The sequence below is a fragment of the Pipistrellus hanaki genome (assembly GCF_964339955.1).
Source record: "Pipistrellus hanaki genome assembly, chromosome: X".
Classification (NCBI taxonomy): Eukaryota; Metazoa; Chordata; class Mammalia; order Chiroptera; family Vespertilionidae; genus Pipistrellus; species Pipistrellus hanaki.
The window spans coordinates 34637186-34650476 of record NC_140524.1 but is presented as its reverse complement, the minus strand read 5'-3'; the positions used below and the strand labels follow the sequence as shown (position 1 = coordinate 34650476).

Below are 13291 nucleotides of genomic sequence, written 5' to 3'. Positions count from 1 at the left end.
TCATCTATTAGTGGATACATAGGCTGTTTCCATATCTTGGCTAGTATAAATGCTGCTGCAATGAACATAGGGGTGCACATATATCTTTCCAAATTGGTGTTTTATTTTCTTTAAATACCCAGAAGTGAAAATACAAAGTCGTAGGGCAGCTCTATTTTGTTGTTGTTGTTGTTGTTAATCTTCTTCACCAGATGATATTTTTTCCAACTGATTTTTAGAGAGAGTGGGAGAGAGACAGAGAGAAACATAGATGTGAGAGAGACAGACAGGACAGATTGGTTGCCTTCCACACGTGCCCCAACCAGGACCAGAAATGAACTTGCAACTCAAGTACATGCCCTAACCAGAACTGAACCTGCAATATTTCTGTGCAAGGGCCGACACTCTAATCACTGAGCCACACTAGCCAGGACTGGCAGTTCTATTTTTAAGGAACCTTCATACTTTTTTTCCATAGTGGATACACCAATTTATATTATCCCCATTGGTGCAGGAGTACCCTTTTCTCCACATCATCACTAACACTTATTTGTTGTCTTTTTGATAATAGCCATCTGACAAGTATGGGGTGATATCTCATTGTGGTTTTTATTTGCATTTTCCTAATGCAGCAATTTTCAACCTTTTTCATCTCATGGCACACATAAACTAGTTACTAAAATTCTATAGCATACCAAAATATATATGTATATTATAAAATATTTAAAATTGCTGCCCTGCCCTAGCCAGTTTGGCTCAGTGGATAAAGTGTTGGCCTGAGGACTAAAGGGTCCCAGGTTTGATTCCAGCCAATGGCACATGCCCCAGTTGTGGGCTTGCAGGAGGCAGCCAATCAATGATTCTCTCTCATCACTGATGTTTCTATTTCTCTCTCTCCCTCCCTTCCTCTCTGAAATCAATGATATATATATATATATATATATATATATATATATATATATATATATATATTTTTTTTTTTAAATGGGAGCTTGTTAAAAAAAAAAAAAGAAAGAAAAAAAGAAAAATGCTGTCCTAATGATTAGAGATGTTAAGCACCTTTTCATGTGTCTGTTGGCAATCTGTATGTCTCCTTTGGAAACAGCCTAGGTGTTCATCAATAGATGAATGGAGCCGAAACCGGTTTGGCTCAGCAGTAGAGCATCGATCTGCGGACTGAAAGGTCCCAGGTTCAATTCCGGTCAAGGGCATGTACATTGATTGCGGGCACATCCCCGGTAGGGGGTGTGCAAGGGGCAGCTGGTCGATGATTCTCTCTCATCGACGTTTCTAGCTCTCTATCTCTCTCCCTTCCTCTCTGTAAAAAAATCAATAAAATATATATATTTTTAAAAATAGATGAATGGATAAAGATGTGGTTGCGCGCGTGTGCGCACGCACACACACACACACAAGAAAATTAATCAGCCATAAAAAAGAATGAAAACTTGCCATTTGTGACAAAATGAATGGACCTAGAAGGTATGATGCTAAGTTAAATAAGTCAGAGAAAGACAAATACCATATGATTTCACTTGTTTGTAGAATCTAAAAACAAACAAAAAGTAACAGAAACAGACTCCTACAGAGAACTGATAGTTGACAGAGGGAAGGGGGTTTAAAAGATGGGTGAAAAAATAAATAAGTCATGGGGATGTAATGTACAGCATAGGGAACATAGCAATAATATTGAAATAACTCTGTATGGTGATAGATGGTAACTAGACTTATTATGATTATTTTATAAGGTATACAAATGTCAAATCTCTATGTTGTACTCCTAAAAATACGTCAATTGTACTTTAATAAATAAGGAGCATTATATAACATGATAGACTAAGCTTAAAAACACCAACAGAGTGACAAGTTAAACGTACATAAAATACAATATAGAACGTATCCATCTCTGCTAAGAATCTAACTGCTCTCCTATAACCAATGGCTGCTTAATTAAACAACCAGATTTTACAATGGATAATAACCTATATACTGAAATGGAAAAACTATCTGCTTCTTGTCTTGTGGTCATTTAATCATTAATAAAAAGGTTCATTATTTAAGAGTTATTTCACAAAAAAGCTAACCAAGCAAGAGTTCCCGTTATTAATACAAAGTTCTTTTCACCAGATTTGCATAATGGACTAGGCTTGCCTCTAAAGATAATAGCTAGGCATTTATATTAAGAATAAATGTTGCCCTAGCTGGTTTGGCTTACTGGATAGAGGATTGGCCTGCGGACCAAAGGTTCCTGGGTTCAATTCAGGCCAAGGGCATGTACCTGGATTGCAGGCCCCTCCCTGGCCCAGGCCCTGGTCAGGTCCCCTGCAGGAGGCAACCAATCAATGTGTTCCTCTCACATCAATGTTTCTCTCTGTCTTTCCCTCTCTTCCACTCTCCCTAAAAATCAATGGAAAAATATCTTCGGGTGATGATTACCCAAAATAAATAAATAAATAAATAAATAAATAAATAAATAAGCATTACACTTTCATATATAAAAAAACTGAAAAAATACAGATGTATCCAGCTCCGAGAATAGTAGGTGATTTAAAAACACTACACAGCTGTTCATACAAAGGCTGAGAACATGAGGAAAATAACCCCATTATTTAAAATATTTAGTAAAAAAAAGTCACATGCCAATAGCAAAATTCTATTAGGCTACCACATGGGGAAAAAAAAGATACATTCTTGAGAAAGTGCAGAGGGACACTGTTCCTAGAGAGCTCCTCTCTTTTTCTATTATCTTCCAATTTGGCTAATGGTATCTACTGATACATATTTAGAATGTAATCTTTTTATTCAGCCAGCTGTTCCGGCTCAATGTGGATTTAGAATTTGAAAACATGTGGCTTAAGAGTTGCATAATAAAATGTAATATAAGACAGAGATATCTTTTTTAAAGACTCAAATATTTGTTATTATCATCACCACCACCATCCATGACACCGGAATATATAGCAAGCACTGAAGTAATTTTTCCCAGTATTTTATTTATAATTAAACAACTTTGCCATATAGGTTGTGTTAGTTTTCTCCATTTTTTAAATGTGGAAACCAAGGCTTAGAGAAGTAACTTGCCCAGAGTTATCATGAATGGCTCATCTCTATTTTTTTAAAAAATATGTTTTATTGATTTTGTACAGAGAGGAAGGGAGAGAGATAGAGAGAAACATCGATGAGAGAGTCATCGATCAGCTGCCTCTTGCACACCCCCTATTGGGGATATGCCCGCAACCAAGGTACATGCCCTTGACCGGAATCGAACCTGGGTCCCTTCAGTCCCCAAGCCAACGCTCTATCCATTGAGCCAAACCGGTTTCAGCGAATGGCTCATCTCTAATCTAAAGCAGGTTGATCAACTAAAAAGTAGTGCATTTAATTATACTCCTTTCTGTAGTCAATTAAAACCCAACTAACCAAAAAGAAATCCAAACCAAAACATCATTAACCATTACCTCACTCTTATGGGGTTCCAGGTTGTCAAGGAAACATAATTATTATACTCAGGTATAATCTCATTTAAAACTGACTTTTAAAAGATAACAAAAATAGCTGAAACCAGTTTGGCTCAGTGGTAGAGCATCGGTCTGCGGACTGAAAGGTTCCAGGTTCGATTCCAGTCAAGGGCATGTACCTTGGTTGCGGGCACGTTCCCAGTAGGGGGCGTGCAAGAGGCAGCTGATCGATGATTCTCTCTCATTGATGTTTCTAACTCTCTATCCCTCTCTTTTCCTCTCTGTAAAAAATCAATAAAAATATATTTTAAAAAAATAAAAGATAACAAAAATAAATAATTTTTAAAAATAACTTTTATCCCTAGTCCATTTTGCTCAGTGGATAGAGCATTGCCCTGCGGACCAAAGAGTCCTGGGTTGGACTCCGGTCAAGGGCATGTACCTGGGTTTCAGGCTAGATCCCAGACCCGTCTGTGTGCGTATGGGAGGCAAACAATTGGTGTGAGAGAAACATCAATATTTCTGTCTTTCCCTCTCTCTTCTACTCTCTCTGAAAATCAATGGAAAAATATCCTCGGGTGTGGAATACAAAAATAAAATAAACATTACTTTTAGACAAGGCCGGCATTGCTCAGTGGTTGAACACTGACCTATGAACCAGAAGGTCGAGGTTTGATTCAGGGTCAGGACACATGCCTGGGCTTATTCCTGGTGTGGGATTTGCAGGAGGCAGCCGATCAATGATTCTCTCTCATCATTGATGTTTCTCTCTCCCTCTCCTAAATTTTATTTATATATATATATATTAAAATTAAAATCACTTCTAAAAGACTACCTCTGAGTACTGCTAATGCACTCAGAAGACCATGTTCTTTTCCAGAAATTAAAAACTTAGGAGCAACCAATGGCATATTTCACGGACCTAGAAAGAACTCTTCAAAAATTCATCTGGAACAACAACAAAAAAAGGCCCCGAATAGCCACAGCAATCCTAAGAAAGAAGAATAAAGTAGGAGGGATCTCAATACCAGATTTCAAGCTGCATTACAAAGCTACTGTTCTCAAAACAGCCTGGTAGTGGCACAAGAACAGACATATAGATCAATGGAATAGAATAGAGAATCCAGATATCAACCCAAATCACTATGTTCAATTAATATTTGACAAAGGAGGCACGAACATACAATGGAGTCAAGACAGTCTCTTCAATAAATGGTTTTGGGAAAATTGGACAGATACATGCAAAAGAATGAAATTAGATCACCAACTTACACCATACTCAAAAATAAACTCAAAATGGATACAGGACTTAAACATAAGATGGGAAACCATAAAAATACTAGAGGCATCCACAGGCAGCAAAATCTCAGACATATGCTGAAAGAACTTCTTCACTGATACTGCCTCTAAGGCAATGGAAGCTAAAGAGAAAATAAACAAATGTGACTACATCAAAATAAAAAGCTTTTTTACAGCAAAAGAAACCATCAACACAACAACAAGAAAGCCCACTGTATTGGAGAACATATTTGCAAGTGTTATCACTGATAAAGGCTTAATCTCCAACATCTACAGACAGCTTATACAACTTAATAAAAGGAAGATTATTGATCCAATTAAAAAATGGGCAATAGACCTAAATAGAATCTTTTTAAAAGAAGACAGAAGTAAAGCAAAGAGACACATGAAAACATGCTCAAAGTCACTAATTATCCGAGAGATGCAAATCAAAACGACAATGCGGTACCATCTCACGCCTGTCAGAATGGCTATCACCAACAAATCAACAAGCAACAAGTGCTGGCGAAGATTTGGAGAAATAGGAACCCTTGTGCACTGCTGGTGGGAATGCAGACTGGTGCAACCACTGTAGAGAACAGTATGGAGTTTCCTCAAAAAATTGAAAATGGAACTCCCATTTGACCCAGTAATCCCACTCCTAGGAATATAACCTAAGAAACTAGAAACACCAATCAAAAAGGATATATGCACCCATATGTTCATAGCAGCACAATTTACAATACTAAGATTTGGAAACAGCCTAAGTGCCTGTGTCAGCATATGATTGGATCAAAAAATTATGGTACATCTAACACAATGGAATACTACACTGCCATAAAAAGAAGGAATTCTTACCATTTGCAGCAACCTGGATGGAATTGGAGAACATTATGCTGAGTGAAATAAGCCAGTCAATGAAAGAAAAACACCACATGATCTCACTCATTTATTGATAATAAGGAACATTATAAACTGATGAACAAAAAGATAGATACAGAGACAGTAAAGCAACAAACAGACTGTCAAATTACAGTGAGGAGGGTAGGGAGATATGGGGGAGGTAAGAGATCAATCGAAGGACTAGTATGCATGCATATAAGCATAACCAATGAATGCAAAACTCTGGGGAGGAAGGGCATGTATGGAAGTGGGGGAGGATTGGTAAGATATGTACACATATAATACCTTAAAAATAATAATAAATAAAATAAAAAAGTAAAATAATAAAAAATTTTAAAAAGACCAAAAAAACTTAGGAGTAGTACATGCAATCCACACTAGGGACTTTCATCCTTAAGCTTTAAAGCAAAAACGATTTTATAAACAGAAAAAAGTTCTGCATATATATATGTCAAATAAATGGTGACATAAGAGATAGAGGGTCAGATGGATAATGAGAGGTTTGGAGAACTTTTGTTTGGTATACTATATACCTCTATATTGTTTCAATTTTAAATTACATTTCAACCGGTCAAAATCAAACACCTGAAATCCAGATAATATGAAATAATTTTACTTCATTTATCCTTTTTTGAACTTGAACATCTCAAAATAATCTTTCTTAGAATCCAAAGAAGCATTTATAAAATTATGGTAAAAAACAACAAAAGACCTTTCCTTGATGATAGTACTCTCGCAAACATGATGAACGTTCCTAAAACCTGCCAAACTTTGTGTAAGAAGTAAGGCAAGCATCAACCCCACAGAGTAACATAGTACAAGAAGGGCAAGGATTATCTGTATGCTCAGGAAAAGTGCCTTATGACAGGGAGCAGAGTGGCTATGGTGGGCAGACTAAGCTGATTTTCTGGAAAAAAGGCTAAAACTATAAAGAAGATTGTGCTGAGGCTTGAATGCGTTAAGCCTAACTGCAGATCTAAGAGAATGCTAGCTATTAAGAGATGCAAGCATTTTGAACTGGGAGGAGATAAGAAGAGAAAGGATCAAGTGATCCAGCTCTAAGCTTCATATTTTGTTTTATTATATTACAGTAAAGTCTTGGTATGTTCAAAACAACAACAAAAGAGCCCCAGCAGGTTTGGCTCAGTGGATAGTGTAGGCCTGCAGACTGAAAAGTCCTGGGTTTGCAGACTTGATCCCCAGTATAGGGCGTGCAGGAGGCAGCTGATCAATGATTCTCATCATTGATATTTCTCTCTGTGTGTGAAATCAAAATACATATATATTTTAAAAGAAGAGCTAGCTTTTGAATTTACTTTAGCAGCTGTAGTAAATTACTATGAAAAAAGCAAATAGTGAAAAGTTACAACTCTGCCCTAGCCAGTAGATAGAGCGTTGGCCTGCGGACTGAAGGGTCCCAGGTTTGATACCCAGTCCAGGGCATGCATGAGGCAGCTGATCAATGATTCTCACTCCTCATTGATGTTTCTATCTCTCTCTCCTTCTCCCTTCCTCTCTGAAATCAATGAAAATATATCTATCAATAATAAAAACTGTAACACTGATTTTAGGTAGAATAATGCAATTAAACAATAACAGGTAATAATTCTGAAGTACAAGAAACAAAAAACATAAAAATATAAGCTATGTACTCTTAACATAAATGGATATCACAGAATCAATGTATCAGGAAAAATATTTCTGAACCCAAAAGCTCTAAAAAATATTCAAGGTAAAGTAACAAGGTAAATTAACAACCAAAATTAATGTCATAAAAATGAACTAAAGAAAATACCACACCATAGAAATTAAAGGTGCTGTACAGTGTATCCAAATAAAACACCCTATATATGCACAAATGAAAAAAATCGCCTTTGATGATGAGTTTTTTCTCCTAAAGTAAATCTATTTGCTTTAAACACTGCACTACAGAGGTTTTGGAGTATTAGTGAGGAAGCATGGTAGGGAAAGTGCACTGAACTAGAAATAGAAACTTAGTTTGAGTCTTAGTTTGAGTCTCCTGCTGTGCCAATATATGACTCTGGGTACATTATTTAACTTCCCTGAGACTCAGTTTCCCTGTTAGTAGAAATAAAATAATAATTACTACCCTATCTACTTCACAAATGGTTTCTATAATGCTTAAATGAGATAAGAAATAAGCCTTTATATTTTATAGCCTTTCTAACTCTTAACTCTGTAATGCTACTTTTATTGTTGTACAACTCAGGAGCCATGTAAGGAATCTAACAACATAGCCAAATGAATTGGGTTTATCCTGAAGCAATAGCTGAGGTACTACTACTACTATCTGATGCATAACATTATAATCCATAAGATATCAGCACTGTAATGCATATGGTATTACATAGCATTATTACCATGTGTTGGTCATTGTTCTTAGTGTTTTGCATGCATTGACTCATTTAATTTTCACAGCAACAGGAAATGGTGATCTCAATTGACAAATCACAAGTGAGAAGGCCACACTGGTTTATGAATTAAGTTTGACTTATATTTCTATATCATAGTGTTTCAAGGTATTTTTCACATTTGATTCTTATAAGCAACCTCATAGGTAAATAGGACAGGCATTCCCCCACCCCTGTGTTACAGAGGAGGAAACTAAAGCTGAATTCCTTGCCCAAGATCAAAAGGGTAATTGCAATCAAAACTAGATCCTAATCTAGGATTTGTCAATCACCATACTACCTCTGCAACTAAAATGAACAGATGAGCCCTGGATGGTGTGGCTCAGTTGGTTGAGCATCTTCTCATGCACCAAGAGATAATGGGTTTGCTATCCCGTCAGGGCACATGCCTGGGTTGCAGACTTGAATCTGGACATGCAGGAGGCAGCCAATCCATGTTTTTCTCTCCCCCTCCCTTTCTCTCTAAAATCAATAAAAACATATTTAAATAGAAAAAATGAACATATATAAAACTATGAATTCTGATCAACCCAACAACATAATTTCTCACAAGCTACTCATTAATGCAAAAACTCAAACTACTGGACTCTAAAATATATTTTTTAAAATACAAAACTGATGCTATAATGCAAAATAACTTCTTAAATTGGTTGTGTCAAAAATATAGTAAGGCAGACCGGCTGGCGTAGCTCAGTGGTTGAGAGTGATTGAATCAGGAGGTCATGGTTTGATTCCCAGTCAGGGCACTAGCCTGGGTTGGGAGCTCGCTCCCCAGTGAGGAGTGTGTAGGAGGCAGCCGATCAATGATTCTTATCATTAATGTTTCTCTCTCTCCCTTCCTCCCTGAAATCAATATATTTTTATTGATTTTTTTACAGAGAGGAAGGGAGAGAGATAGAGAGCTAGAAACGTCGATGAGAGAGAAACATCGACCAGCTGCCTCTTGCACACCCCCTACCAGGGATGTGCCCGCAACCAATGTACATGCCCTTGACCGGAATCGAACCTGGGACCTTTCAGTCTGCAGACCGACGCTCTACCACTGAGCCAAACCGGCTTCGGCTGAAATCAATAAAAATGTATTTAAAAAAATACAGTAGGGCAGCCCTGGCCAACATGTCTCGGTTGGAGCATCATCTCATACACCAAAAAGGTAGCAGGTTTGATTCCTGGTCAGGGCGTGTTCGGGAGGCAACTGATTTTTGTTTCTCTGTCCCTTCTTTTCCATAAAATCAATTTTAAAAATTCAGTAAGGCAAAATAAGTTGGTAGCAAAAAGTCTAAATTATTAATTGTCCTTAAGAGTATATTTAAATTAAACACTTCAAGTACAGACCCATTTGCTAAACATGAAAAACAAACCTGGACCTCACGCCAAGTTGCTGGTCTAAAACCTGCAGCTCATTTTTTGTGTAAGGTGTGTCCCAGGAGGTAAGAAGAACACAAAAAGAAAAAGAAATGGCAAAAGGCTAACAGGAAGGAGGTAGACCAAAGTATATGGAGAATATCTGCATTTCTTGAGGCCTTTCCTATATAATACAATTTAGCAAGTACAACAGAATGACATGTCACCAGAATTCATCTTTGGGATTCAGGCATAGGTAAAACCTCTATTATACAAAAGTACTCCTAATTGTGAATCATAATCAGAAGGGTCCAAGATAAGCCCAATTTATACCAATATGATTGCACCCATAGCTTAAGTATGCATAAATTTAAATATATATTAATGAGAAATTGAACTTTGAGGGGAACCAAAAGGCTACATAAGGACCGTATTAGGGAGAATACTTTGTAAAGTACATGATTGTCTAACCACTATGCTGTACACATGAAACTAATACAAAATATTATTAAGTGTAAACTAAAATTGAAAAAATTTCTAAATGTAAAAACAAAGTAAAAGTCGTATTCATCCAACTCAGTTTACACTGACCAAAGCTGGTTATCCACATTAATACATACCTGATAGAGTTCTTCTAAATTGTACTTAATCGAAGTACTATTCTGGATAGCTTCCACTGCTTCTTTCAGTTTCTGCCATGTTTCATCTGTGTAGTTTTCTGGTAATTTAGGCTTATCTAGATAATATATATATATAAAGTTGATATCAGAATAATATGTAGGATAGAGCAACACAACTTGTCAGAGCAACAGAAGGATCCATAAAATACAATAATATTACTACTTTTTAAGGGTAAATTGTGAGCTTTGTAATTATTACACCTGAATATTAAAGTAACCTCTGTATTTAGGCTTAGTATAAAGAATAAAATGTGAAATGGCAGAATATTATTTAAGTCATTTTGAGTCACCTATTAAAACTGAAAGTGAGTTTTTTTCTACTTTTGACTATTGCTTCAAAAAATAAAAATTCAAGAATGACAAATAAAAAAAGCAATCCTGATCTTATTCCATCATGTGTAAAACTTCAGTCAGTCAACATGAATTTTATACCTGAGTTTTAAAATACTGAGAACCTATTATATACAAGGTACTTTATAAATATCTTAATTTTCCTAATAATGCCTTGAACTAGTTATCTTTTTCCCTATTTTGCAACTGAGAAAACTGAGGCTGGAAGATTTATTTAGTAAGGTTTGCCCAAGGTCACTATAGTCAGTCAGTAGCAAAATTGGGATTCTAATCCAAATCGGTTTGGCCCCCACATTTATGCAGGGTCTACATAAATGGAGACAAACATTTTAAATTCAGGTTTGAATTTAAACTACATTGAGCACAGAGAGATTTTTAAAAATTAAAACACCCCAATGCCTTCAGAACCTATGTAGCATTTTCAGAAAGGAAAGGAACATGTTAATCCAGGCTTTAATTTATTAGCAAAGAGTATTTTTTTCAAATTAAAACATCTAAATGCCTTAATGTGTTTTCTGTTTAAGAGGAAGAGAAAAAAAATCCAAAACCAGTATGCAAATATAATTAGGATCATAGCTCATCCATTTAAAAATGCGTGGCTATAAATCGATGTATTTTAAGTGAAACAGTGAACACATTAGTCAATTATAATTTATATCTACTTCAGAAAAGTCTAATATTAAACCAGGAAGATTACAACACACTCTTGAGAGCCTGGGAATGTAAGAGTGATAGGGGAAAAAAGGTTAAAAATAAACAACACTATAACCCTCTACTTGAGACAAAATAAAGCATATTCCAGATTTCTAAATTAATGTTGAAAACACAAGCATAAAAAATCTATTTTCCCAATATTGATATTTAGTCACAAGGCACTAATATGGTAATTACTTTAGTTCATTCATTTACTTCTCCATTTAACAGTTTAGCATCTATTACCTGCCAGCTAAGATTGTTGAAAAAGTCAGAAAAACAGAAACACAGCCAACAGATGCAAACTAATTCAGCTCAATTGACATTTTTTTAAATTGCTAATTTTATACTTTTATCAATGTATTCGTAATTCATAATATCAATGTATTCAATCACATATCTCAAGCAGAAAAATGAACAAATGTTCTGAAAAGCTGCAGGTCAGTACTTTAAAAACCATTTTAATGGTAAAATATAGGCATAGTAATTTTTCCTATCTTTTGATTAGTGGTACAGAGAGTTACTACTTCTGAGTATATACAGCATTTTTCACTTCCAAACCCTACCTTTGGAAAGAAATGCAGAGATCATAAATATTTCTCTCCAAATATTGTTTCCACAATGAGTTTCAAGAATATAGTACTCAACATTATGAATCTAACTATAAATCTTTGAGCATGAAATGATCATCATTGCTACCTGCATTTCTAGAAACTTGAGAATGTGGCCTACTGGAGCACAAAAATAAAAATTCCAGCAGTGCTAAGACTGTGTACCTGAAATAAAGGAAGCTCTTTAGAATATAAATCTCTCACCTGTAAAATCCGGATCACTCATACCGAACGTCAATATTATAAGGAATAACAGATTAGCTACAACAAACTGAGATAGATCTCAAAATCCTGCACAGAAACACCCCCGTGTGTGCTTCAGCACAAGGATACCAAGCACCCCCGGAAAATGAACCCTCCACCCAAAAAAGGACCTCCCTCCACCTCATTGATTATGCATAAAACATTAGGCCACCTCTATTCTGTTTAATATATTAATATAAATAGGCACGTGACCGCTCTCAAGTGTCAAAATCTTAGGTGATTATGGATTTTAGCCTTGGTTACCTTTAAAGTTCTTGATCACTAACTTCTTAGCAGAGCCAGGCTTGCTGTTAGCAAAGCTAGAGGCGGTTGTAGATGATTTAGCCAGGCCGTTTGCGTGATGCACTGAAGCCACAGAAGAGATTAATATACTCTTATTTTTAAGTTGCTGCTGCTGCTGAGATGTTGCAGCAGTTGGTGAAGATGAGGAGGAGGAGGAGGATGATTCCTCAGCCATCTTCGCATCAAACCCTACAAACTCCAGGGTGTCTTCAAAGCGCAGCTTCTTCTGTATCGGTACGTGGCTGGAAGCAGCCAACGAAACCCCCACGCAGAAAGCCGAGGTTGAAGGGGATGCTGAATCCCTAGGTGGTAAAGGAGGAGTGGAAGAGGAGGGAGAGGTAGAATCAAAGTCGTCTCTCTCGTTACTACTGTTACTGCCGCTACTGCTGCTGCTGCTGCTATTTAACTTTCTCTTCTTGGCAGAGGTGGGCGGAGTGGTGCTGGTATTACCATCAGTGGCAGATCTGACCTCCTGAGCAGCAGCAGCAGCTGAGGGATTGGGGGAAGAAAAACCTGTTGGAAACATGAAAATAGCGGGGTCAAGAGGCAGAGGAGCATCAAAAACCTACGTTTAGGTGCCTTGCGTGCGTGTAAGAGAGAAGGTGGCAATGCTGGAGGGGGAAGGGAAGAAAGAAGAGAGGAGAAACACAGAGGACGAGAAGGAAAGTGAAGGGGGGGCTGCACCGGGGGAATGGGAGGGTTTGGGAAGGCGGATAGGCTGACTCCGGGAGCGAGCAGAACAAGGGGGGGAGAGCGAATGAGAAGGCAGACAGGTAAACGGCCAAACCGTCCGCCGTTCCTGCTTTTCGGTCTCTCTCTCCCCCCCTTGCTGCAGGAGCGACTCAGTGAGTCGGTGAGGCGGCAGCTCCGCCCCCCCCCCTCCCTCTAGGAGGGAGGGGAGCTGCCCTGGCTGGGGGGAGGGGGAGCGAGCTGAGGCTTGTTATTGTCAATAGCACGAGCGGCTAAAGATGGCGCTACTTCCGGTCACGCGGCCGCGGGAGCGGGGCGGTGTCTGA

At 37.5% G+C, this 13291-nt stretch overlaps 1 protein-coding gene and 1 pseudogene across 6 annotated transcripts in view; one reads left to right on the top strand and one right to left on the bottom strand.

Moving 5' to 3' along the window:
* Positions 1 to 13291, bottom strand: part of CUL4B (cullin 4B) — a 47308-nt gene that overhangs the window by 33106 nt on the left and 911 nt on the right. For 3 of the 5 annotated variants that reach the window (XM_084870356.1, XM_084870357.1, XM_084870358.1), the window contains exons 2-3: positions 12237 to 12788; positions 10015 to 10130 (exon numbers count right to left, since the gene is read on the bottom strand). In XM_084870356.1, the coding sequence (XP_084726482.1) occupies positions 10015 to 10130; positions 12237 to 12788 (668 nt within the window). The remainder of the gene's footprint in view (positions 1 to 10014; positions 10131 to 12236; positions 12789 to 13291) is intronic. The other 2 variants (XM_084870354.1, XM_084870355.1) reach the window with 1 other exon arrangement.
* On the top strand, positions 6360 to 6804 carry LOC311614966 (large ribosomal subunit protein eL42-like; annotated as a pseudogene). Its single transcript has one exon. The product of its transcript is annotated as a large ribosomal subunit protein eL42-like (transcript).